At 37.0% G+C, this 27,425-nt stretch overlaps 1 protein-coding gene across 5 annotated transcripts in view; it reads left to right on the top strand.

Moving 5' to 3' along the window:
- Positions 1-27,425, top strand: part of RALGPS2 (Ral GEF with PH domain and SH3 binding motif 2) — a 119,586-nt gene that overhangs the window by 88,842 nt on the left and 3,319 nt on the right. For 4 of the 5 annotated variants that reach the window (XM_065674101.1, XM_065674099.1, XM_065674098.1 and 1 more), the window contains exons 11-19: positions 956-1,023; positions 1,676-1,811; positions 2,644-2,795; positions 11,632-11,686; positions 15,271-15,348; positions 16,864-16,969; positions 17,670-17,762; positions 25,171-25,276; positions 26,758-26,849. In XM_065674101.1, coding sequence (XP_065530173.1) covers positions 956-1,023; positions 1,676-1,811; positions 2,644-2,795; positions 11,632-11,686; positions 15,271-15,348; positions 16,864-16,969; positions 17,670-17,762; positions 25,171-25,276; positions 26,758-26,849 — 886 coding nt within the window. The remainder of the gene's footprint in view (positions 1-955; positions 1,024-1,675; positions 1,812-2,643; positions 2,796-11,631; positions 11,687-15,270; positions 15,349-16,863; positions 16,970-17,669; positions 17,763-25,170; positions 25,277-26,757; positions 26,850-27,425) is intronic. The other variant, XM_065674100.1, reaches the window with a different exon arrangement.

Genomic DNA, 27,425 nt, shown 5'->3' with positions numbered 1-27,425 from the left:
TCAAAGATTCTAGTTGTGTGAACTGTGTGGACAAGATGTGCTGGATCTTCTGGGAGTTCTCTGCTCCTGGACTCTGTCCTCTTTGTGGTGTTGTTGGAAATGGCATTAAAAGTGCCCGTTTAAGAAAAAGCTTGAATTATGGATGCAGTCAAATTAATGGATTTTCCAAAATGCAAAAGAAGGATTTTGGCTTTTAGACCAGTAAAGACAAAAGGCTTGGCCGAGCACTTTGTATTTGATTTTTTTTTTTTTTTCTATTAACTAAATAAATACTGTGGTCAGGTGGGGGGAGCAGTTGTATACTTCGTATTCTTCTAATTCTTATGCTAGAGTAGTGGTATAATCAGTAATTTTCATGTGTCTGCTAGAGGTTCCAGGGTCATGTAGATCCTAGCTTGTGTGTATGGGTTTCCCTTGGAGGCTGGCACCAATGCAATGCAATGGCCTCTTCCCCTGCTCCTCCCACAGTGTGACTTTGCCACACCTTTTTAACAGCTCAGATAGAGCTTTTGTTCACAGAGGGTGAACGTGGCAACTGGTGGCTATTTGGCTGCTTTGGCTGGTCATGCCAGCTGTGTCAGGCTCCTTGATACAGAAGACGTTGCAAGGGCTGTGTTGTAGCCAACATTTTGTTCTTGAGTCCAGTCCTCGTTCAGCATGATATTACAAGCCTGTCCTAGTCTATATGAACCAAAGTAATAGACAAATTTACTACATTATGCCCTTGCATGTCTGTCTGGTTTGTTTTGTTTTGTTTTTCTACCAAAATAAAGAGTATTTGAAAATAGTGTGTGCTAAAGATAGCCATGCAAAGTTTGTATTAACTTTATAATGTTTCTTGCAATTACAGACAGGCAGCTTTCAGTTGTAAATTAAAACCCCTAATTTTTCAAAAACTTACTTTTATTTGCTTTTATTTCCTGATAAAGTAATTTTTAATGCTTCTTTAATGCAGACTTTCATTAAAGATAGAACCAGGGACCAGCACCCCACACTCTGCTGCTTCCAGAGAAGATTTAGTAGGTAAATGCTTAATAAACGTGAGAAGACTTGAGGTTGTCGAATGCATTATTTGAGTTGTGAATGTGGAAAATATTTGCCTGAGGCTAATAAAGAAGTGTGACGTATAAACACTATATATTTGTAATAAAAAGCCTAAGGGTGATCTGTCAAATTCTTTCAAGGAACTAAGTTTTTTAGATTCTTGTATATATTGTGGCACTAACTTGTTAGTGTCATTTGGAGTGAAGAGCTGTTAAATACTCATTCTTCATTGTATCTAGACAGAAAGGCCTTCATCTAAACTTCTCATGGTATAATATGCTTCCAAAAATGTACATTATTTTTTATCAACACTGAAAGTGGTTGAAGGCAGGAGTTTCAAAACATAGAATCAGTGGGACCTGTTTAATGTCAACATAGCTAATGCAGCAACCTTTAGGACTTACAAAATACTTGTAACTAGATGGTCTATTTGAAATAAGTGTTTATTTTTAATCCTGTGCAAGAAATGTTCAGTACAGGGCTTTGAATTATCAATATGCCAATAAGTTTTATTACAGGCTGTCTCTTACCAATTGAGTTTAGGAATTTTTTGTCTTCCACAATGTTCTGAGAAGTAATCCTGACAGTAATTCTCAAGTTACTTCGGAGTAATGTCGTCTTTTGTTCCCAGGCTCGGAAGTTGGAGCGTCTCCACAAAGTAGACGGAAAAATGTTGCAGCTGAAGGAGCTTTGCTACCACCAACACCCCCCTCACCCAGGAACTTGATACCACATGGACATAGGAAATGTCACAGTTTGGGATACAAGTCAGCATTTCACTTAACCTGAAAACCCTAAGTTTTGTGATTTAGCATGTAAATACAAAAGCAGCGCTTTTTTAAAGTAGCATGATTTGTACGCAACACTTCACTTAAAGACCAATTTGCGGCAAGAGAGCAAGCTCAGAACTATAATGGTAGTATCCCAGCCAAAGAGAATTTGTCAAAATAAGACTGTGCAGCTGTTATGATGATAAGAATAGCCAATGAGTTAGCCAAAATAGGCTCGTTATGAATGCCAAAACAGTCACTTATAGCAACTCAATGCCAGTAGAATTCTTTCAAATTCAAACTGAATTAATTGCTTTAATAGTATTTATAAGGTGAGACCTCTCTTGTAGACTTCATATAACTTCATACAGCAATAGCTTCAGGGTTTTTTTCTATATAGGTGTACTTGTAATTCATACCTTGATCATTAAATCATTAATTCACTCATCCTCTTTACAAAATACAAGGTTGTAGCTATTTAGTAATTTGTGTCTTAACGTATACTGTACTTGTAAGTTTATCTTTTAGAATTGGATTATAGCTCATTAATTTCAATTATGTATATATTATACAAGGACAAAAATATCTCGGGATGTTGAAAGTAATTTTTAAAGTACTCCTGACTTTCTCTTATCTCCAAGAGCGCTGTGCAGTTTTAAGCTTAGCAATCCCTCTAGATAATGTAATTTATGCACATTTATCTATGACTTGAGTGATGATTTAGATTGGTATTTGGAACACACTGCATGCAGGCCTTCAGGATCTTAAAACAACTTGTGAAGTGTATCAAAGATAACGCTGTAACAATTTTATTCCTTTTCATTTGTAGTTTCATACACAAAATGAATACAGCTGAATTTAAAAGCGCAACATTCCCCAACGCAGGACCAAGGCATCTACTGGATGACAGTGTCATGGAGCCTCATGTCCCATCCCGAGGGCAGGCAGAAAGCTCCACCCTTTCTAGTGGAATATCAATAGGTAGGAACTGTAAGCATACCTGCACGGTACATGGTCTTTTAAAAAGCTTTAGCATAAGTAGTTGGTGATTGTACAAGAGAAGTACTATTCTAGAATACCAATTCTGTTATAGAGCAAATTTGAGAAATGTAGCTGAAGAGCAGCATAGTTTATACCGCATGAACTGACAAATTATAAAGAAGCAGAATTTTTTTTTACTTTTTTTTTTCTTTTTGTATCCTCCGTAATGATACAATTTCTGATGCTTCTCCTCTTCCTTGGTGGAGGTGGAGGGAAGTACAGGGCACCTATTCTCTCTGTGTGTCTGTCTTTCTTCCTTCCCCCTCCCCCAATCAACGCAAATTAAAAATGTCTCGTAGTAGAATTTCTATCTAAAATGCCATACCCAGTTGACAGTGAGAATTATAAAATGCTGACAGTCTTCAAGAGCATGATTTCTAAATACTCCTGACTTTTATCAGGAGTAGATAGCAGTGTAACTTTCAGATACTTAAAAATGTCAGAATCTACTTCATTTTGGTAAGTTATTTTCAAATATTTAGAATATTATTATTTTGAGAAATTCTGCTTCCTGCGTTTCTTATGTGATGGCGGTTGCTCTTTTTTGCTGTTCTGCACAGATCCTCAAAGTGGACAGAGGGCAGGGCAAGTGCTTCTCGGAACTACCTAATTCTGCCAGAGTTCGGAAATGGAGCTATCACAGTCCTTTTTCTCAAAATTATTAGTCTGATAGGGTCAGAGTGTCTGTTCACATCAGACAGCTTTCATTATTAAATGTGCAGTGCCAGTCTCTGCTTTATACAGGCTTTCTGCTTTGGCAAAGTTTGCCATTTCAAAATCAACCAGCGGATATGGTAGTTCTCATTGGCTTACTGACAGCTTGCATTCTCAGAGGTTGCACAGGACAGGAGAACTGAACTTTTGTCACCCTTGTGGAGGTGCAGTAATGTCCTTTTCTCAGTGCAGTTTTTTACTGAGGTTTTCTGTCTAAAGATCTAAGCAACTGGTCTCCAGTTGATCTTTTTTTTTCCAGGGTAAATTATTTACCTCCATTAGAGCCTATCACAAGCAGGTTTTTTTGTGAGGTACAATTAAGAACCAGTTGTCATCTAGACATTTTGGAGAATACAGTGTTTTCCTAATCTGTCTCATGTCTGAATTTTTCAAGTCTGTTCTCTTGCTCAGCTCAGGCATGACCCTATCAGCTCAGGCATGACCCATGTGACCAAAAGTCACTTTTGGTGGTTGGAAGTCTTACAGAGAGAAGACTTTTATAAATTGTCTGTAAAGCGGCTACCTGATGTATTTTGTGTAAGATCAGCATTTGTGGTTAGAACTTGAACTTTCATTCATGTCCACCTCCAGCCTCCCCATACTTAGATACTTCAGTTTTATCATTCTTTTGACAGTTTAGCGTCATAGTTATTTTTGCTGCTTCTTGATGATGAAAATTTCAATGACACAGAAAATTAGCAGAGGTGCTAGAAATACATATGGAGGAAGAGTAAATTCTGAAGGCTTGTAGTATTTACTACTGATGAATTCTTGGAAGTGAAAGTTGTCTGGCATTCTGTACTGCTGCTTCAGCAGGATTTAAGGAAGTTGATTGAAGCTGCTAAGCTCCTCCACCGTGTTTGAAGTAGTCTGTTTAATCAGTACTTGGAAATAGTATGGTCACTGCATCAGAGAGGAGGTTTACAGTATTCTACAGCACAGCTTCAAAAGACAGTCAAGAAAACTTCTTCTGAATGTGTGTACTGAAAAGAGTGTTATTCCTCACCTTGCACATAAATGTAGATTTAAAGCTGTTGCTCTAGAAACAGGACTACCTTTTCTTAGATATGAGCCTACATGGGACTTAACATTTTGGATAAATGGTCCCTTTTCAAAACAGAGACAGTGTTTCTGATATGCCAGCACCTTGAATGTGACCTTAAAGACAACTGTGATACTACTTTAGATCACTTTTGTGTTTTGAGGGCTCAGGGTTATTCAGACCTTTCCAATCCTTTCATATTGGAGGATGTGATATAATCTGCTACTACATCAAATATCAGAAAAGTTGCCTTTGCTGTTAACAGATTACTGTAGTTCATTTACAGTTCAGTGAAACAATTTATAGGCATGTTATGAAGATTCATTACACTATTGTTTCTTTTCCACTGGTGAACACACCAACTTCTTTAGATACATCAGGACTCTTCCACTTGGATTTCTTCAGCTATTCCTGTGATAGAAGCTTTCAGTCTGTGATAGAGATCAGACAGAGCTTAGGTTTGAGATTCGTGGCTGGATGAAGTTTTGTTCTGTGTCTCTAAATTCAAGTGATGATGGACAATTTTGATTCTATTCTGGGAAAGACCGGTGATCCATTCTGGGAATGGTGCATAGTATGCAAATTTTTTACACCTGTGTAATTAATCTTTCAGATGTGAGGGGTATGCTAAGTGTGTTTTTCTTTACAATGATTGATTCCTACAGCAGCAGCAGCAGCAGCAGTGCTGAAAGTGAGCCAGGTATGGGAATTCCTGAAAACAGGCCAATCTGTAACATGGCAGCCATGATCAGAGATCTGTATCAGATTATTTTCTTAATTTCAGGGTCTGGAGCCTGATTGTGTACATCCAACACATTCTGCAAAAACATAAAACTCAAACTGAATATATTGTCCCTGTTACATTAATTTTCTGTGCTTGGGTCAAAACAGTTCTTGTTCCTAGAACAATGAGAAAGTGTTCAACAGATGGTCATTTATTATGCTAGAGTGAGGAAGATGTATGCCTGGTTCTGTTGCCATTTTACTTTATAACATAGGTGCTTGTTATCTAAACAAAAGTGAGAAATCTTCCAGCAGTGCCAAAGCTATCCTAATTAGAGGGAAGAAACACTTGACCAGTTGTATATACAATTATCAGATGGGAAATGTTCTCTTTAATTCAGGAATGTAATAGGAGGAAATAGTCTCTTCTAAGTTTTAGACTTTTGTAATTTAGATAGCTGTAATTGAGCTCTTTATAATCACATAGATTTTGATATCTTCAAAGATATGATTCATCTCATTCTTAGGTGGGTGGTTAAAAAGAGGTGATATGACTTTGATCTTAAATCCCCACTTTATTTTGTCTCAGAAGAGACTTTTGACAGATAACACATGAAAATACATACAGATCAGTACTGCTGTGAAAATATATCTGGTTTTATGCAGACAGTTCAGAACACCTGCTTTTAGTAAATTGGGATGGATGCTTTTACTTTGCAGTGAAAATTCATGGAGAACCCCCCCTACTTGCTATCAGTAAGTCTTAAACCTACAAGATAGTTCTGCGATCCCTTCATTTTGGTGAGGTCACTATATACACTCTTTCAAAAAAGCGAGCTTGCCCTTCTGAGGTCTTAGCATTGCTCTTGGCTGGGTTGAGGGAACCACCTGTGCATGCATTCTCCTGCATGTATTAGTCTGCTGTCACCTTCTCGCCTAAAAGTAGGATAAATTAAGATGCTTTTACTAGATCGTGGTTCCACTCAGAAATAGTTTGAAACATTCTTTTATTCATTTTTTTCATCAGAATACATGTCTTTCTAATGCCCCCTGGTTTTTCTTACACTTTTTAAGTGTTCTCGTTTAAGTGTACTCTGAAGTATATTTGCAGCAATGTTCAGCTCAATTAATGTTCTCAGATGTTTTGTATTTCCACCATTTCTAACAATTTGGCTTAGCTGTGTTACTGAATTTCTTTTCTGAACGTGAATTTGTTTACAATGGCTACTTGTCCAAATAAAGCTGTAGAGGCAAAGGGACAATGTAAAATAGACCCCTCTTTTCATATGTTGCTTCTGTGTGACTTTTCTCCTCTTACAGCACCTAATGTATGGGTTGCAAAGTAATATTGTTTAGAAGGTGTTGGGGGCTTTTAAAGGGTGTTCTAACTTTGGAGTGTTTTCTTACTCAAACTATTTCTTGTCTACCACTTATTTTTCCTAGTCTACAATGCTATGGATGAAAGCTCTGGAGAAACTAAGGCTCTTGAGCATTTGCTTTTATTTGTGTGTTCCAGCCACTTAAGAATAACTTCAGTCTTTATTCTAATGCAATCAAAGAAATTAATGCTGCAGAGTCAAAGAAGGGTATTTTAAATTGGTGTGAGTTAATGTTAAGAAAGTGCCTTTGTACAAACATTTTAAACCTAAGCTGGCATAAAATGCGTACAAGAATATCAGCATTTTAATGAATTCCTCTATTAAGTCACCATCTTGAAGTACTTGAATTCTACAAGGGATTATATTTCTCTTTAAATAAACAAAGTATAGGTGTAGGTATACACTATTTGCATTTACTTTCAGGTTTTTGGCAGCCTATACAGTAAGGAAGAGCTCTACACAGCCAATGTATGTTTGATTCCTTACCCTGTAGTGTACTGTTCAGGTGTTTAGGACTGATTCACCAACAGTCTGCGTCAGAAGATCAACATTTGGGTAGGGTTTCAGGCAGAAGAAATGTGTTTGAGGTTTTTACATTCCATTTAAGTGAGTATATAGATGTCTGCCTCTTGGCCTAAATGCGGATAACCTTCTTTGCTATTGTGTACTACTGCCCTATTAATGATAGGGTAAATATAAAAGCTGGGTAATATTTTAGGTTAAAACTGCACATGTAAGTGCTTGAATTTGAGAGAAGAAGAGGGATATACAGTTCTAGCACCCTATTGCTTCCCTAATCCTTATTAGTGTTGTTTGGTCCAAGGCATGTGCTCTGAGTGTTTTGCAATTAACATAGTTGCAGAAACCCTCTGTTTCTGCCCCGTCTTTCTACATTTGGTTATTTGCTCTTGTTTGATTTTTAACAATGAAACTCGTTATCAATGATGGTATTAAAAGTCTGTGCTGATTCTCTAACATTATCTTGCTTGGGTCATTTGCAGGTCTTCACACTATTCTTAGTTAACTAGCAATGGAAGCTGAGCTATTTAAACTTTACTGTACAATAGCTAAATGGTAACTAACTAATAGAATATAGTGAGGATTTTTGTTATGGTCATAGACTCAACAAGGCAGAGCATAACTTCTAGGTCATGGAGTCCATTTCTATGATGTTAGCTGGGCTATATTGTGCTATGGCAACTCATGTTCAGGTCTCTTGGCAACTTTTTTGTGATTACACATTTAAATTTCAAGCCCTATCAGGTCAGTCACCAGCTATTGTTACTGGTGGTCTGGAAACGCTGTGTAACTGTAGCCAAGAGAGCGCCAGTTACAGATTTGAGAAGAGGGAAAGAATTTTTAGTCTGAATAGTTTTTAAACTCTTTGGGTTGGTTTGTTTATATTAACACCTGTTTAACTTTGGGGACCAACTTCTGGATAAAGGAAGCCTGTGTTAAATGTTCAGCATCCTCAGACTTTCAGCAATGCATGGATACCATGACCAGGGGTATGCGATGATACAGGCATTACCTATCACATAACTAGGAACCTAGTAGCACACTGTTTGTGTGGCTGTAGCATAGATACATTTATATGCACCTACAGTGCAAACAGAAAATTCATGTCTGTATTCAGCTGCGGTACTAGGGCTCTGTGTAAACAACCCTGAAACTTCTCAGACATGATCATTTTTGTTATTCCTAAGGTAGGAAAAAGCCTTCATGTTAAGTAATAAGCACAACACCAATATACTTTTTAAAATCCTAAACAAGAAATCTAAAATTTTATTAGCGATAAAGAAAACTAGCAAGATAGTGGTTTGTCACATGGCTTCTTAGATAAAGCCAAAATTTGTGTAGATCATTTTTTAATAGAAGGGACTTAGGCTACACAGGATTTGTTAGAAAGTTTAAGCTGAAGACCAGCTTGAGGTTGTTGGAAAAACTCAAATATTGAGTACATACTTCAGAAGAATTTAAGAAGGTGATATATTTTTAAAGCACTAAATGAATGAAATATTTCCAGATGAAATGATAGTCAAATAGAGCACTTAATGTTTAAACAGAATTTGGCTAGACATCTAACTTTTACTAAGTTAAAAACAGCTCTTTTCACCTCTGTTTGGTTTTAAAGGGAGGGATGTAATGTATATTCTTTTTGGGAAAGCGATTTTTTTAGTATGATAACTTTTGTTGTGGAAAAAAATCCTCGAGTTTTTTAGAATCTAAATTCTCCTGTTAAAGGTGATCTATATAGATGTTAGAAGACTAGTCAAACGCTAAAATTTAACCTTTTCTAGGTCTGTATTACAATTTTTTAAAACCTGTGTAGGCATCAACAAATATTAAATCAATAACTGATGTTTGGCCCACTTTTTTCCAAATTAACATTGTTTTTTAAAGTGTAATTGGCAAATTCTGTATATATTTAACTTTTTAAATAAAACTTTTTGTTATGAATCCCCCAAATAATCCCCCCCAGTTTAACTTTTAGAAGTATACCAATATTATAACAAGGATTATCACTTTCTGAAAGATGGTGTCAGCTCTTTTGCCCTAGATTGTTTTGCAATTTTAGAAAGGAACACAGGCTTTTATATCTTCCCATTTCGAGTACTTTGTTTAGTGTTGTATCCCTGTCAATATAAAACTAAGTCTATACAGTGTTAAGGAAATAAATAAGATTCTGAGTGTCCCTAATAACTTCAGCATTGGCTGGATGACTAGGGAAACAGGAATGACTGCATCATTTTGCAGGACTGACTTCTCCAAGTATCAACAAGGAAAATTTCATTACCTGTAAGGAAAACTTTTTTTACAACCAGGTTGTGAAACTCAGAAACAGGTTACTCGGAGAAACTGTAGACTCTGCCTCCCTGAAGAACATCACTAGATGAGGCCCTCAGTGATATGATCAATATATAGGTTTGTTTGCACCAGAATGTTGGATAAGATGACCTCTCAAGGTCCCTTTGAGCTAGAATTACTACAAAATACATGAGTAGTTGTGCTGGTTTTCCCTGGGATAGAGTTAATTTTCTTAATAGTAGCTAGTATGGGGTTATGTTTTGGATTTGTGCTGAGAGCAGCGTGGAGAATTCAGGGATGTTTTAGCATTGCTGAGTAGTGCCTATGTAGAGTCAAGACCTTTTCTGCTTCTCACACAGCCCCACCAGTAGCCATTGGCTGCGGTGCACAAGGAGGTGGGAGGGGACACAGCTGGGACAGTTGACCCCAGCTGACCCAAGGGGTATTTCCGACCATATGATGCTATGCTCGGTATAAAGCTGGGGGAAGAAAGAGAAGGCAGGGGATATTCAGAGTCATAGCATTTGTCTTCCCAACTAACCATTGTATGTGATGTAACCTGCTTTCCTGGGGATGGCTCAGCACCTGCCTGCTGAAGGGAGGTAGTGGATTAATTCCTTGTTTCGCTTGCACACATGGCTTTTGCTTTACCTATTAAACTGTCTTTATCTCTACCCAGGGTTCTTTTCACTTTTACTCATTTGGGGAAGTAAGCAAGCAGCTGTGTGGTGTGTAGTTGCCAGCTGGGATTAAACTACGACAGTAGGCAAGTACAGTACAGAAATAACCAAGACAGTGTAGAAAAAAACAGGAGCACCTCTCCATTTCAGCAGGTGTGGATCAGGCCTTCTGATCCACAGCCTTCTGTCAAGGCCATGCTGTACTGGAGTACTACATTTGCTTAGAATAATGCAGTCTGTGCCTTAGTATGATGCAAGTGCACGAGATAGTAGCATCAGTTACTCACTTCCTGATCATGCCATTCTCTCATTTCTACTCCTTGGTGTTCAGATGGCTCAAGAAACTCATTCGTGTCTTTACAACAGACCAGGGTGTGCTGGATTCTCTTTCTTAAGAAATCATCATACTTGAAACTTACCTTCCTAATTGTCATTCCACCTCTTGAAAGTATCACAGTACTAGAAGATACTCTTTCAAACAGTCTTCCTCAGAAACAGTCAGCTCAGAGGTCTTATCCAAAATACCTGCTTAAAATTGTGCCTGGGTTCTCTCACATATGATTCTGTCTTTTCATCCCCAAATGATGTTAATTGTTTGAAGAGACCATGTTGCTGGTCAGATGTAAACTGTGCTGAACAGAACTTGTGATTATTTTTATAGTCAGTATTTACTTGCCTGCCTTGTTGAGCTAGAATGGCTGCCGATAAATATATACAGTCAATGGAGTAAGAACACTTACAGATAACTGCCTAGTGTCTGTATCTAAATACTAATTTTCAGGCTGTTAAAATTTACTATACTTGTAAAGTTAGCTTGTTATTTATGGCCCTACCATGAGTGGCTACATCAGATACTTGGATTTTGTGGTTTTTGTCTACTTTTTTAAAATAAAAAAATACTTGCAGAAATGTTGAATTACTTTGTGAAGCACAGAAGGAAAAAATAACTGTTGTGATCTCATATAGTAAGTGGGAGATAGCTTTAAAAAATTGTTCAGGGCTTCTAAATCAGGAAAGCCTTCTAATGTATTGAAGAGTCAGCAATGAGTTCGCATTACTGTGAATTTACACTTCTGTCAGGACAATGTTTGTCTTCCTAAAGAATTATTAAAATTAGTGACCTTTCTTTTTAAATGCTTTTTGTATTAATCAGACAAATGTGCATTTAGGACATTCTTTAAATTTTGAAAGTGCCTTTCCCATTTATTAGCACTCCTTCAGCTTCCTAATGTGCACCTGTCCCTTCAAATCTCTAGCTCAGTTTATGTGAAATTCCTGAAGCAAATCACAAAATATTTTTCATTGAACTGTTTTAGTGAAGTGTTTTTTATACATTTGATCTTAAATAAAATGAGTAGAAACAGACATAAGTGAAATAGATGGATCGTAGATGTTGAAATAAACTATTATTCATTCTTATCTTTTTCAAGGTAGTAGTGATGGTTCTGAACTCAGTGAAGAGACCTCCTGGCCTGCTTTTGAAAGGTAAGAAAAACTGCTTTGACCTGCATTTCTCTAGTTAGACCTTACTTACAGTCTTTCACTCAGTCCTGAAAATGTTGCTTTATTTTAGTGACCTAGAGATTTTCTATATGTAAGAATATTAATAGCTGTAGTAATGTCACTGGATCTGGTAAAGCAGTAGACATGTACCTTTTGCTCACTAGTAGTTAATAGGGATTTTGTATATTTGGATGCTTACTCATTGCACACATTCTTCTAAAAAGCTCAACCAGAGTACAGTTAACCCCCAAATGATTTTTCTGGTTTTATATATTTGTGTATCTTGTGTATTATTCATATGACCTATCTGCTTTTCATTTTCACTTTCCGTAAATTACTTCATCTCTTCTTTGTCCCTTTGTTCTTCTCATTGATGCTGTCACCTGTTTTCTCTCTCACCTGCTCTTCACTTCGTTGTTTCTTGCCCTTGTGTTACATGGGAAAACACAGAAATGCCCCTTGCTCATGTCTGGTTTTGTGGTCTAGAATTAACATTTTGCTCCTTATCCAATACCTGCAAATGCTCAGGTGACACTGACTGCTTCAATCTTCCCATGCTGAATTTGAGAATGTGGAAAAAGACTAACAGCTGTAGTTTTATATAGTAACAGTTGGAAATTTCATCTTCCCACACCTGAGTTAAGATGCGCAATACAGTGCGTAGTTTCCCTGTATAATTCAATTTCAGGTAATCCATCAGCTTCAGAGTGGCCATGGATGATTTTTTTCTACTGTGCTTTGATGACATATTTTGAAGAAATTTTTGTCAAAGCGCGTTCTCTTCATGGTTGGGAACTGTTACCACAAAACTTGTATTCTGCTTGAATTCGTTGAAGCAGTTGAAGGTCTGTGTTACATTTTGGGAAAAATCTTTGAAAATCTCTTTGTGCCAAAGGTGCACTCTTTGATATTTCATTACATATGAAATATGACATTATGATTGTATACATGAAGAATGCCGTTACGATTCCATTATGTAAGCAATAAGGACATTCCATATGGGCATAGAAAGAAAATTGGATCAGAAAGAAAATTTCTAACTTCTGTGATGCAGCCTGCAGAATGCAGAAGGTTTTCTTGCTTTTTCCTTCCCTGCTGCCTTATGAAATTAATCAAGTTCAGTCATTTCTCAAAGCTAAAAAGTTATGTGGAAAAACCCTAGACAAAATGATGAACTGAAGTGCTTTTACCTCAGTAGCATAAGAAACTTACAAATCTCAGTAAGCCTTAGGCTTCAGCTCCAGAATTTTTTGAGTGGACTTCTGAGACAAAGCAGAAGTTTTCATCCCTGTCCTAATGAAAACTGGCTGGCCCAGACTCTCCCTAGTTAAAAGGTTTGCTCAATGTCAGACAATTATGTCAGAAGATTCTTCCTCCAAATCCCACTTAACCTTCAGTACTTTCTTCTGAGAGATCTCTTTGAGAATGCAGTTTGAAGTTGTATGTTTTTCAAGGTGAGTTTTCTTGCCTGCTTCCAGGGAGAGGGTTTGGGTTCCTCACAGACATTCAAAACATCATGTGTGAAATTCCTAGACGCAGCAACCTTGTGTCTGTTCCTTGATGAAGCACATTTTGGAATTTCATAGGTAATACACTGACATGCAAATGTTAAAATTCAAGTTAACTCAAGAGGGTTTCTAGTCTTGATCTATACAGTGAATTTCCATTGTTATGAAAGTCTAAGTAAGGGAAAAGCATTCGTTATCTGGAACGAACAGCTACTGGCAAACTTGGGATACATCTCGTGTTACTAATGATTACTTCCTTTGCAGTGTCAGTGGGAATTCAATATTTCCCAGTGATTTAGGAACAGGATCTTTGGGTAGGAGGACTTAAAGAAATAAGATACTCCATATGCAAATTCCCTATGTAACAGAAGGAATTGTAACAAATATTTTTGATTTTTCCTGGCCCTCTTGTTGTTTGTAACTTAGAAGTGCTGAAGGGGTGAGAAGCAGGGTCACTGATTCTTTAGGTGCAACGGAAACGTAGTTTGAAACTTCAGAGTTTTCAGCATTGGGGTGTCCCCTTAAGCTAATCAAAGTTACTTAAAGGACTTTTAATTCCAAGTCTTGACAGTTACATTGTGTTAAGGGCAGTATACTAAGTGGCACTTCAGTTTCATTGGTTGTCATCCTGTGTGTTCCTGAATAGATTTCCCTCAAATAGCATGAATGCAAGAGTGATAGCCTTCTTGTTATGCAAACAAAAAAAACAAACAAAAAAAAAAAAAACCAAAAAAACCCATTAAAGGTAAGAAATATATATGCACACACAAATATACAGCCTATATTACCTTTATTCCTTCAACTGAGTTACTGCTTTATTTGTCTACATCTTGAATGTGTTCTTAAAAATATTGATAAATTTGAAGGTACAGTTATGTTGAAAAGCAAACGATGGCAAATTCTGGGCTAGATTAGAAGATCATAATTCATTAGTATCTTTTAGATAATTCTTCCTGCAACAAAGGCAATAGTTCAAGCTGGTTAAAAAAAAAAAAAAATAATTAAAAAAATGACAAAACCAAACAGAAATACCCCTCATCCTTGTTTAATGCTGCTGACCTTTACTGTATCCCTTCTTTAAGCCTGTTTGGTCTGCTGTGTGCTATTCTGAGTTCAGACTGAAACATGAAAATTCTACTTGTTTAGGTTTCCCATTCTGAGAAATACTGCCCAATTTCCAACTAATGCAGAGCCCCTCTTACAGGTGACAGATTGTTAGATTTATACTATGTAGGAGATTTTGCTTACAAAATTCTCTTAGGCTTGTACATAATTGCCTTAACTTGTACTTAACGTGCCTGCTTCTGCAGATTTAGAGCTGATTTTGAATCTTACAGCATAATACAAGCAACTAGAAAAACAAAATAAATAGGTCAGGACAAAGTGCTTGTGCTTCTGTTACCATAAATTAAACTCAGTTGTCAAAGGGGTCTGATCCCGAATAATAGGATTCAGTAAAGTGAAGCAGAATTCAAAATGCAGGTCTAGAACACAATTCTTGGCTAGGGATAGCAGTATAGATCAGGATAAGGACAAAAATGTGAATCTTATATGTAAAGTTTAAAGCTTATATGAATTGGAGAATTGAAATATTGCTTAGCTTATTTCAGTGTTACTTAATACAGTATTTTAAACACGCATATTTTGACAGTGCTTTTGATTCCTTTCAGCCCAACATCTTGTGTTTGTGCATACTAATAGAAGTTGAAACCTTTTTTTCTTTTTTTTTTTTGTAATGACATCCAAAGTCAGAATGGTTACTTTACATTGAGTTAATTTCTACAAACTAGATACAGATTTTGCTTTCAGAATTCCCTCTGCCAGTAAAACAGTTCAGTATTATGAGTTCTGACAAAGAGAACGTCTGATGAAGTAAAAAACCAACATAGTATCTACCTCTGCATGCATTTTTCTAAATAAAATTATCCTCTGTTTCTTAAATGGATGAAGTGGCTTTGTGATGTGCACACACAAAAATACTATGCTGTTTTAGCAGTCGTGCTGTTTGTGTGAATGAAAGTATATGTAATACGTACAATTTATAATGGAATCCAACAGGAAGAGGTTGTACCATTCTCTCGGTCCGGGGACAAGAGTGTCACGAAATGGCTATCGAGGCCACATGAAGGCCAGCAGGTACAATCTCCACTGCACGCAGAGGTGTCAGACTTTCCCTCTGGTGTTGGTGATTTGGTTTGGTTTAATAATTAAGTGGGTGTTTTTTGATATTATGTTTCTAACTTACGTTTAAAAATAAAGGTAGAGACCTTCTTCAGACTTGAAACTTTTCTCTTCTGTGACTTAATCTATATCACCATATGGGCTTTTGTTCATTCCAGTCTGCAAATCCAAATTCTGAACCATTGGATCTTTATATCAAGGCTTAAACATGTTTTACCAGAAGTAGTTTTCTAGCTGTGTGCCACTGCATAGCAGTGTTGGTAGTTCTGACATAGACAGCAAAGCTGATTCTTGTGCTAACGGATGGCGTTCAAGATGTTTTCTTTGCTGGCAGTTCTGTATTGAATTCGTTTTCCCCTCTTCCCTGATCAGAGATTGGTTATTGCATTAATTGCAAGCTGATAGAATAATATAACTAATTATTCTGGTTAGTTAAAATACAAATTCTGTCTCCATCTGTGTGGCACTGTAGTTGGGAAAGAGATGGCCATTAACTATGAAGCATTTTTCATGTTAAGAAGCCAGCATTGTCTCTCACTGAATTAAACTCATGTTCATATATATATCAGTGTCCAAAAATGTCTCCATATCATCATCCTCAGTAGGTACTGCAATGAAAACCTTTGCTAAAGTTCCAGTTTACTGTGAATGTTCATGAATATTATGATCAATGAAACAGCAAATCCTGGCTTACTTCAAAATGAGTTTCAGGCACTACTCAATTTCTTGGCTTTTCTAGAAAGCTGCTGGGTTTAGCAGTTTAGTTCTATGCTCTGACTGACATTTCGTGTTGTAATTTTTTTTCTTTTGATTGAAAATGTTTCGTAAGTCAGTCAGCTTCATGATTTTAATAAAGCTGAGTTTTATTTTCACAGTGCTGTACCTGGCATTTGTTTTGGCCTATTGCTCTTAGATCCTATGTAGGGTATATGTTCAGTAGAGCACCAGATGCATTAAAACACCTCAAAGCTGTGGTTTGGGTTTCCACTCTTTACTACTGCTCTTGCCCACTCTTCTTGCTTTCAGATATTTTAAAGATTGTGCATGTTTGAGCTACTCTTCGGTTTCAATGTGCTGATGATTCCAGTGTGCCTAACAAAAAAATACTCAATCTTTCTTGCAAGGGCTGAAGGAGAGGTTTTAACACATATGGCAACTGTGTGAATGTACTTTAAGTGTTTGCTTTTTAAATTTCATTGTTCTTCTATTTCAGTTGTCTTCAGTTTTCCTTTTTTTAATTCAGGATTACCTGCTTCACTAATTAATTTTTCTGATCACTTTTGCTTGTTAGTGTAAATTCCACAACACCAGTTCATTGTAACAGCAAAAGTCTTTTTCCACAATGAAGTCCAATAAGTAGTTGTCATTTCTAAATTAAAATACAGGTACTTACATTAGTTTGCGGTAATGATTGGAAAACTACTTAAGGAAGAATGCTTTTTCACACAAATCTTCACATGCTCCTTTCAGCTCCCTAGAATCTGAAGATTTGGCTGTTCATTTGTATCCAGGAGCAGTTACTATTCAAGGTGTTCTCAGGAGGAAGACTTTGTTGAAAGAAGGCAAAAAACCTACAGTAAGATTTTTGATTCATTTTCTCACCTTATTCATTTGCCCAGTTATAAATACAGTAAAGTGGCCACTGTGCAACTAATTCTAGTGTCTGAGATAATCTCTGCCTTGCTAATCAAGGTTTAGGCTTCTGTGGTGGATTATTCAGTTCATAAGGCTATAGCCATAATCAAAGGAGTAGAATAGAAGTGTAATGCTACATAAAATTTCTTAAAATTACTGGTAACTCTAAAAGAGAGAAGCATGTTTTGTCTTCCTGAATGGTAGGTGGATCCTAACAATTCATCAATATACAATAACTCTTAGCATTTCCATTATAAATGCTTGATTAAGAATTATAAATAAAAATATATATTCATGACAATGGGAGGTGCTTTATGACAGTATGCAAAATGAAAAAGGGACAGATGTGCTGTAACTCAGTGATACGTTCAATAAGGTTGCAGAAACTATAGAGTGAGATGCAGAAGTCTTTTCACATTAGTGAGAAAAGCACATGTTCTTTCTGCTTTCTAGATTTTTAATGCATTCAGAGGCCTACACAAATAACTAGAAACAGGAGTTTTGGAAACACTGCTGACAGTTTGGCTGGGCAGTTAGTGCTGTCATATTCTTGCAGGATGATGCCCGATATTTTACAGCTCAATATTATGAAATATTTCACTCATCTATTGCACTTTTGGTTTTTATCCTTTTCTCTCTAGGTAGCATCTTGGACAAAATACTGGGTAGCACTGTGTGGAACCCAGCTCTTTTACTACGCTGCAAAATCTCTGAAGGCTACAGAGAGAAAACATGTATGTAAACCAGACATATTCCAGTATCGTCTGCCAAAATTAAGATGTTATTTCCTGATGTAAACACTGAAAGTAGTTTGGGACTTGCATGATTTCTAGTCCGCACTATCTTGTCTTCCAATCAGTCACCTCCTATGGATATGCCTTAATGGAAATATCATGCTTGGTTTATATGCTACACCAAGAACATCTGTTTTGCATATGCCATGTGTCTCTTTGAATTTGTTGTTCTATAAGGAAAGGAACTATATCATTGGGTCTGTCTGCTTTTCTAAGATAGAAGTCATAACTTTTGATTATCTCTGAGTCTTGCCACAGTTTGTTGCTACTTTAAATCCAAACAAACATTGGTGTGGAAAGACTGAGAAGTCACTATGTATGACATTCAGCATGTACTGATTTCATATCTGTGGTAAAATTAGACTGTTTTTTTTTTTTCTATGTAATCCTGTAATCTATTAACTACAACAGAGTACAGAACACTTCATGTTAAGCAGAAAGCTAGCCTGTAATATGATGATGGCTTTCCATTTATTTGCTGCAGCTTAATTTGAAAGAAGCCAATTAGACTTAGCTTATGTGGGGAAATAGTAAAAAGATTTTCTGTAGATGTTCCAGGGATGTTGTAATGTGCATAGTTCTATGTTTTGCTGGTTAATTACAATGAAAGGGGATGCCACCAGAGATTCTATTAAGAAAGTTTGTAAAATCTGACATACTTTTATCTTTTTCCAAGTTTATTCACTAATCAGAACCACGACTTACAGTTGCCTTGGCCAGTGTTTCAGATTAATTTATGGCAATGCTCACTGAAAAATGTTTTGCATAAAGCCTGTGTAATTTTATAAACTGAGATATGCTTCTAGAATCCTTGTAAGTGGCCTTTTTTTTTTCTTTTTTTTTTCTACAAAATGCTGGTTTTTTATCTTAACATTTTTATGGTGAGAGAGTGGAGATCTGAAGCCTAAGATTTCTGACTAGTATATTCCTGGATATTTGAATTTTCTGTGTGGAAAGCTTGTGTGTAGTGTTGTCTTAATCTACAAAAACCCTGACTATTTTCCGCTTTTATTGAAAGTAGCTCATTAGGAAACAGGATCCTGGTACTCAAAGTAGTTTAATGAGCTAATTACTTGTAGAAATATTTACATAGTTTCTTTGCCATCGGCCTCTTCAGTAGTCCTGCCACTACTTTCTCTGATTTCTTAGGTGAGATCGAAACTGATCCTACTCAGTTTGTCTTCCAAATTAAGACAATACTAGCCCAGACCAAAGGCCTGTTAGCCAAGCATCCTGTCTCCTGGGTGTCTTTAGAGAACTGTATGTATTTGGGTGTATTTGCCTCTGGTATCAGTGAAAACTTAATGGAAGGAGTCTGTCTCATTAAAAGTAAAGGTAGTTGGAAAGAGCAGACTTGTAAACTATCATGAGCAGAAATACGAAGTATTAAAGCAAATGAAGAAGAAAGAACCAAGAGGGAACTTGTGCTGGCTTTATGTCTGTAGCAGTTGCTTGCTTTTTTTTTCTTCTGGAAATGTTGAGAAATGGAAAAGAAATTTTTTTGTAATGTCAGACTTCATGGTCCTGTTATGATGTGATGCCTTTAGGCTTTATGCCAAAATTACGTTTTGTTTTCTTTTAAGAATAGAATATGTATTTGTAAGTCTCTCTTGTCTACTGCCTGTCAAAGTACTGTATGATGGCAGACTTTATCATAGTACCTATTAAATCATAAGATTTGTCAGTATTGTGCATAAATGTTTTAAAACAATTGAAGTAGCATATGGGTTTAGAGAACTTGGAAAAATTGCATAGCTGGTGATTTTATTGTTTGGAAATTAAGTATACTGATTTTTTGTGGTCCGTTTGCATACGTGTTTCCTTCACAATAACATTTTAATCATTTAAATGGTCCTGCCATTCCTTTAGGAAAAGTAAATGAAGTAAAAAAAGTAATAAATGTAAGCATTCAAGACTGATATCTGATCCTCTTGAGTCTCTGACTGCAAAAGCCTTTGTCTTGAAACAGAAGCTTTTGTTGTGAAATGCAGTCATACCCATTTAGAATGCTCTTTCAGAAATTATTTTCTGAACTGACGGAACTAAGTTCTAATATTCCCCAAGTCACTGATGCATGGTGATACAACCAAACTGCTAGTGAATAGAGACTAGTCCCTAGGAAGCTGCAATCTGTCTAGCATCCTTACGTCCTAATGTTTGTTTGTCCAAGAACGTGCCAGACCAATAATGAAGTTTGCAGATAGAGACTAGGAAACATTCAAGTCCATAATGCTGGCAGAGTTAGAAGTCTGCCAGCCTTATGGCTTACAAATACAGAGCTGAGTTTGAGCAATGCATTTCCCAGGAAAAGGAGGTGGAGGAGCAGTATTAAAAAAGCAACGATGGCTACAGCAGATGCATTTTCTTTTCTTTTACAGTTGGCTCTGTGAGACTGTACTGAACTATCCAGTGTGCAACCTGGGCATTGTCTGTACACAGCTGAAGACTTACTTTTAGCTTTTTAGGGCAGCAAACATATTTTGTTCTGTTTGTGTTTTCAAAGAATGTTATGAAGTTCAGATCTTCTGTGTGTTTTCCAAAGTACAGTCATGGTTAAAATAATGTAATACCTCTTAGCTACAGTTTGGATTGTCTTTCAGTGAAGTAAATAGTTCACAGTGCATGCACACATACTTCTGCTTCAGAGATTATTATAAAGTATGATCTTTAAGCTGAAGTTAAGGTGGAAAATAACCTGGTAACTGCTGTGAGAGACTGCGGTTGGTGGATTAGGGAGAGAGGCTCCAGTTTAATAGACAGCTTAGTAATAGGTGGTCTGTAACTTTGTTCAGATAGTCTATCTGTGTTCTTATTTTAGCCTAGGTATTGATGGCTTATTTTTCCATACATTTCACTACAGGGTTATAGCCCAAAACCTCAGCTTTTGTTCTGCAGTCTGTGAAGATGGCTTGTCAAATGTTGTGCTTCAATTCACATTTGGTTGTGTTTTCAAAAAAAAAAGTTCATCAAGAGCGAATAAACTGTGGGTGGTCAGCCATCCATAGCTAGCTAGTGCATGGGTATAAGGTCACTGTACAAATCCACAGGTATTCCCAAGAAGTACATTCTGAAAAGAAAAAAAAAATATGTATTTGAGGCTAGATCTGTGTTTTGTTTTGTTACTGTCCAGGTTAAATGGATAAAAAGGATGATGCTGTCTACTTTGAATCATGTTTGTTTTTCAGATTGATACATTTGAGATTTACACAGGTAAAATATTCCAAGCATCTTCTGGAGCCATGTAAACATCTGTGTTTTCAGCTTCCTTTCTCAAGGCCTCTGTGACATGGAAAGGAACGCTGGCAACAAAAAAGTCAGTCTGCTATATAAAGTTTCCTGGCTTAGAACTTTCATGGTGAATGTGTCTTGATTGCAGGCATGCTTTTGACTGTTCTGCTGCTGCTATTGCTCAAGGCAGCCGAGACTGAGAACTTGGAATGCACTGACACTAAAAGCTCTTCCAAGCTTATAATAGCCAACCTCTTTGGAAAATTACTTCATAAAAATCTCAGTGTAATCCAGCAAAAAGTGCAAGAAATCCCCTCCCTTATAGTCATGGGCAAGTCAGCTCTTCTCATGCCTATGATCAAAGACAAAGGAGTGCATCCAGTATAGTGTGTGTTCTAGATGTGAATCTAGTCAAGAGTCAGAGGATGCTGTAGATACCTGGTTGTGACAAACTTTCTTGTGCTGTGTCTACTAAGAAATACTACTGATTGTAATGAGCTTTGCATTTTAAGTCTTGAAGAGGTTTCAGGTATTACTACAGTACTGTAAAATTGTCTGTAATGGGCATGTGAACTTGAGAGCCCAGAGATGTGGTACAGCAGAACGGGGGAGGAGCGTGTCTCGAATGCTTATGGTTTTCTCTCATATGCTGAAACGGTAGCCACAAAGGAGCTTCTGTGATAGAACTGTAGCACTTGTGCACCTTCAGAAAAGGACAATAGTAAAAAATAGCCAACTTAGAATTAGTCTTACATAAAGCATTCACCCTGGAAAATGTGAATATGCCCATAAAAAAATCCATCTGTGTATAGTGATTGAGCTGGAAGACTCTCACCGGTTTCAGTGACAGCATAGCATGCATGAGAGATTTTTTCATGTTTGTAAGTACTTGGAAAAGTAACAGAGGGTTTTTGAGGCTTCATGCTTGGGCATGAACCCTTGTTCATTCCAAGTCTTCCACTGCATTCAGAATTAGACCCATTTATTGGCACTCCAGATGACTTGGTAGTTGTTCAGGCACTTTCACTGAAATACCCTGATAAAGAATGCTGTCGTCCTAGGAAGTGTGTTCAACCACCAAGGAAATGATTTGAATGTTAGAAAGCTGTAGAATCTCAGCAGGAGGAGAGGAGGGATCTGTAGGTGCCAAAAGGTTGGAGTGAAAAGTCTGTTCACAGATGGATTCAGAGATTTTGATTCAAAGATGTATAAAAGCCTTTGAGCTCAGAACAACAACAAGAAATCAGTTATGTGAAGCCTAGCAGTAGAGCTGTGTAGTTTTATATGTGTATTATAAGAGGTCATTCCAGTGGCCTATATAAAAAAAAAAGTGAAGAGGAACGAGGAACATTAAATTACAATGAAGCTTTCATTCCCTTCATGTTAACAAAGCAGACTTGCTGTTAGCAAGGCTCTGCGCGTCAGTAGGGAATGAACTGCCCTGGGGGACTATGTAAACATGGCATGCAAATTCAGTCCTGCACAGGGATGGAAAACTGACGTGTTTTAAGTGACGATGGATTGATGCTGGCGGGAAACACTTTCCTTGTGTGGAGCTTTTTACTTCTTGGAGAAGTACCATGATTAGCTAATTGTTTTGAATAAAGTGCAAAAACAAGCAAGCTCTAGCAATTTTGATTGCATGGCACTTTGATATATTGTATACCTACTGTTATGATATGTAGCTGACATAGGAAAGCACAAATGTTTTCATGAAACTCTAGAAAGGAGTGCAGTTTAAGAGGTACGTTGTTGATCTGTAGCCTGTTAAAACCACTTCTGAGTCAAATTTCAACCTCTGGGAAAATGATCTATTAATGCTTTGTAGGACTACTTGGAAGTTTGCATTTTGCAGATCCTTTGTAAGCTGTGCCATCTTTATTTTTTGAGGCAATGTCTTCAGTGGGTCTGTAGCAAGTCCTTTAAGAACTCATAAGCTATATCGTTGTTGGTTTGGTTTTTTTTATTATTCCCTTTCCCCATCTTTATTCCTTCTTTCAGATAAAATTTCTTAATTTTTTTCATCACTAACTGGAATTTTCAAAGGAATTTTAGTTTCCATTTGGAAAGGTGTGATGTTGTCTGATAGAGCTTTACAATTTACTTTTCTTATGAGGTGTTAACAAATCTGTCTACCTTCCAAAGGCAGTAGAGTTACTTAACTTTAATATATATAGTTCCATGGGGTTTATGAGGATTAATCTTTTCCCACAGTTTTAGCCTTAGTTATAGCAAAAAAAGGGCATCCATTTTGAAGTTTGGCAGGCAGGTCTTTTCTAAGAACAATCATCATCACTCTTATGCTTAAGCTATCTGTACAGGCATCCCTTCAAAGTTTCTAAGCTTTTATGTTTCCACTAACATTAGATAAAGGTCAGCTTAACTTGCCTGGTGGGAACTTGTGATGGAATGGTTCCTCCAGGTGTAGCTATAGCAACAAAAAGAGGGCAGTACAGAGATGATGCATTCAGATGTTTATAACATACAGAGAGACTGGACTCTTAAATTATTTTGAACTTGCTTAAAATATATTTTGTTTCAAATGTTGATCTTAATATTTGTTCATTTGAAGTTCTAACGTAGACTGTTGCACAAGCCCCAGACAGATAAACTTACCCGGATATACAAGGTCTCCAGTTAATCTGTGGCATAGATTAGAATAACTGACATTAGACTCACAGTGGAATTTTACTTATAAAGTAATTATATTCCTGTGTAGAGAATATTCTTGTAAACTCTCACATTACTTGTTATGCTCTCAAGCTTATTTGCAGTAATGGGGTTTTTGCTGTACCACAGTTCTAGATTTGTAATAGTAAAGCAATATCTCTAAAGTGAAACAAAAGACATTTTATATTTAATGTTGTAAAACTGCTATGTGGTGTTAATATGGACAAATAAAGTATTCTAGAAGTATACGTTTATTTTAATGACTTTAAAGGTTCCTGTGATTGTTTTAGCTTTATCATTTCTAACAATGTAATTAAAGATAGGTCAAAATTACTTTACTAAGAAAGAGGTTAGAATAGAGATTTCACAAGACAGGAGGAAGACACACCTAATAAGGACCTATAGCAGAGTTGGACCTCCTGGGCAGAGAAGTGAGGTGAAGCACTGCAGAGGGTAAGAGTGCTAGGACTGATGAAAAATCTGACAGATCCATGAATGTAGGAAGAAGAGATCAGATCTGGCAACCAGAGAGTTGGGAGAAACTGAATGAATTAGGTACTGGGGAGTGAATGGGAGCACCCGAGCAAGTACTGAGAGGTGATTTGTGAGGATCTACTAATAGATAAACAAGGAGATCAGGGAGAAGGAACCTTGTGGTTTGGGAAGGGGCTGGATTTAATGGGCAAGGAGTCTGTAACTGGGAGGAGAGGCCTGACAATTAGAAAATAATATTGACCAGGTGAATGAAAAGGAGTGTGGGACTAAGAGAGGCTAGTGTAGCAGAGACAGGTATTATAAGAGGCCTAAGTTGTAAGTGTATGAGTAGCACTTTGAATAGGAAAAAACTGTCATTTTGAACATCTTGTTGATAAATGAGCACATTGTATTCTGTGCACTTGTTTATTGAATCTACACCCCCATTTGATCCATTTCATTCATCAGGTCATAATATTTAATTGCACAGTTGTGTTATCTTGTTCACAGGACTCATCTAATTACAGTCTATTATAATACTTAACGCATGTTAACTTTGAATAATTATGGCAGAGACAAGTTTAATTTTGCTGTTTGTTAACAGTAGAGGGATTAGCTTTGCTTTGTTAATGCCCTTTTTTTGCACTAGAGTGTACTACACGTGCAATAATGTCAGGAATGCTGTTGTTTTCATACAGTACAGTTTAGATGTCTGCTGGTACATTTCAGGGGATTTTGGTACTGCTTTTCATTTGTTTTGATTATCATCCATTGTACTAAGCTCTGTTTTCACCAATTCCATATAAAATTCATAACATCCTTAATTTTATGAAGTGCTGTGCTTCCTTTGAAGTTATTCTGTGTCTTGAAAGAGTTGCACTGAGAACTGCCCTTTTGTGTGCTTGTTCTGTGTAGTGTAGTCTGTCTGGCTAAAGCTTCTTGTTTTACTTCAGTTGGTCTCTGCTTGTATTTGCAGTTCAAATCCACACCAAGTAAGAATGTGTCAGTGGTGGGCTGGATGGTGATGATGGCAGATGACCCTGAGCATCCAGATCTCTTCTTATTGACTGATTCTGAGAAGGGTAAGCAATGCTAGCACCAAGAGTGCAGGGATCCTCAGAATAAACATTTGCTTTGCTGAGGCATTCATAAGCAACTAAAATAAATTGGAAAGATATTATTTTTTCACCTATTTGGCTGCTCTGAAACGTGTCATGTGTGCCTTTAGAATGCTATGGGAACAGTTGTCTGTGGAGAATCCCTAGAGTCTACATTGAGTTCTAAGAACTCTCAAAACTAATAACTCCAGTTGTGTTTCTGTTGCAGGTATTCATCTGCATTCTTTTAAGCTAGGCATTTTCACATATGTGAAAATGTAAGTAACAATGAAAGCAAGAAGTTCAATATTTAGCTAACACTAGGTACTTGACCAGTCCCCTCTCCTCTCCAAATGAAAAATAAAACCCAAACCATCTGTTCAAATGTAGTATTCTTACAAGGAGGAAAAATCCTAGGAGATCTTGACAGTTTTGCAGAGAAGCCTTGATTTCCATTTCTCCAATGTAGCATCCTGGTTTCAGTTTAAACAGTGACTCATAGAATGGTTTGGATTGGAAAAGACCTTAAGATCATCCAGTTCCAATCCCCTGCCATCGGCAGGGACACCTTCCACTAGGCCAGGTTTCTCAAGGCCCTAACCTGGTCTTGAACACTGCCAAAGATGGAGCATTCACAGCTTCCCTGGGTAACCCATTCCAGTGCCTCACCATTCTCGCAGTAAAGAACTTCTTCCTTACATCTAACCTAAATCTCCCCTGTTTAAGTTTGAACCCATTACCCCTTGTCCTGTCACTACAGACCTTGACCATGGCCCTTCAAGCTATGCAGAAAGAAAATAATTAGCTTAGTGTTGTTGACTGCCTTGCCTACTTCAAGAATTTGTATATTTTATTTTGAAGCATCTATTCTAGTACCACTTACCTGTGATGTAAATTATGAATATTGGTCCGCTTAAGCAGACCAATGAAATGGTTTTTTACAAATGAAAAACATGAAATGTTTTTGTCATATCTGGTCTTTCTGAGCCTAAGCAAGCACTGTGTAACACCAGACACTAAAAATAATACTCTGAAATGTATTGCTATTTTAGGAACAGTCTTCAAATATTTTCAAATCCAACTTTCTAGAGTGTATTTCAGTGCTATCTTGCACTTCCTTAAAAATTATGAAATCATATTATTAGCCAATTGCAATAATGGCACTGAACAAAAAGATTTTTGTTGTAGGGATCTGAGAATGTTTTGTTCTTTCCTCATTCTCACTGGTGTTAGTTTAAATTTAGAATGTTGGAAAAGAAGGCAGGTGAGCTGAAACTTCTTTCACACTTGGCCAAACAATTTAGTTGCACCTATGCCAGACATAGTGTGAAGTTAATGTGACCCTTCTGCTATTAAGTCTTTACATAATGTTTTAGTTCAGAGGTATTTGAATATGGGTAGGATTTTAAATATAGAGGATTGTTTATGTTTCTTTATCAGTTTTTTTCTGTACCTTTCTCATTTAGGAAATTCATACAAATTTCAAGCTGGAAACAGAATGAATGCAATGCTCTGGTTTAAACACCTGAGTGCTGCCTGCCAAAGCAACAGACAACAGGTGAGAACAAGGTGTTGAAAAAATATGAGCTATTAAGACCTCAGAACAGATAAGTCTTCAAGATGATGAAGCTGTAACTGATAGCTTTGTATGAAGAGCAATCTACTCTGAGCAGCATGTACTTCAGTTTCATATGCCTGTTGATTTGCCTTAGCTTTCCTGTTTGTCCTTTTGCAAACAAGTCCTCAAGAGTTTCTGTGGTAATGAAGAAAGATTTGGGGCTATCTTGAGGCTACTTTAAAGCAATTGGGGGAATGGAAGGAATGCTGTAAAATATCTGTCTGAGCAGCAATATCTTTGTCATTGCCTATTTTTAAAAGGCTATTGTACAGTTATATAAAAAGCAGTAAACCTTAGCATTCAAAAGTATAGGAGACAGTGTGGAGGAGAGGAAGTTCCCCTATGTTCCTGGCTGGAGAATGTGGGAATAGTAGCAAAGAATTTGCAAGCAAGCAGTGACTTCCAGGCAAGCCTGAAAACTGCCCTCTGAGGACAGCTTTTATTCAGTAAGGCTTAACAATACTATTTAATGCAAACTTGTTTAAAGCATTCAGTCCCTAGCTTGTGCAAACACAG

Source organism: Lathamus discolor, chromosome 3, assembly GCF_037157495.1.
Source record: "Lathamus discolor isolate bLatDis1 chromosome 3, bLatDis1.hap1, whole genome shotgun sequence".
Classification (NCBI taxonomy): Eukaryota; Metazoa; Chordata; class Aves; order Psittaciformes; family Psittacidae; genus Lathamus; species Lathamus discolor.
This window is presented reverse-complemented; position numbering and strand designations above follow the sequence as displayed.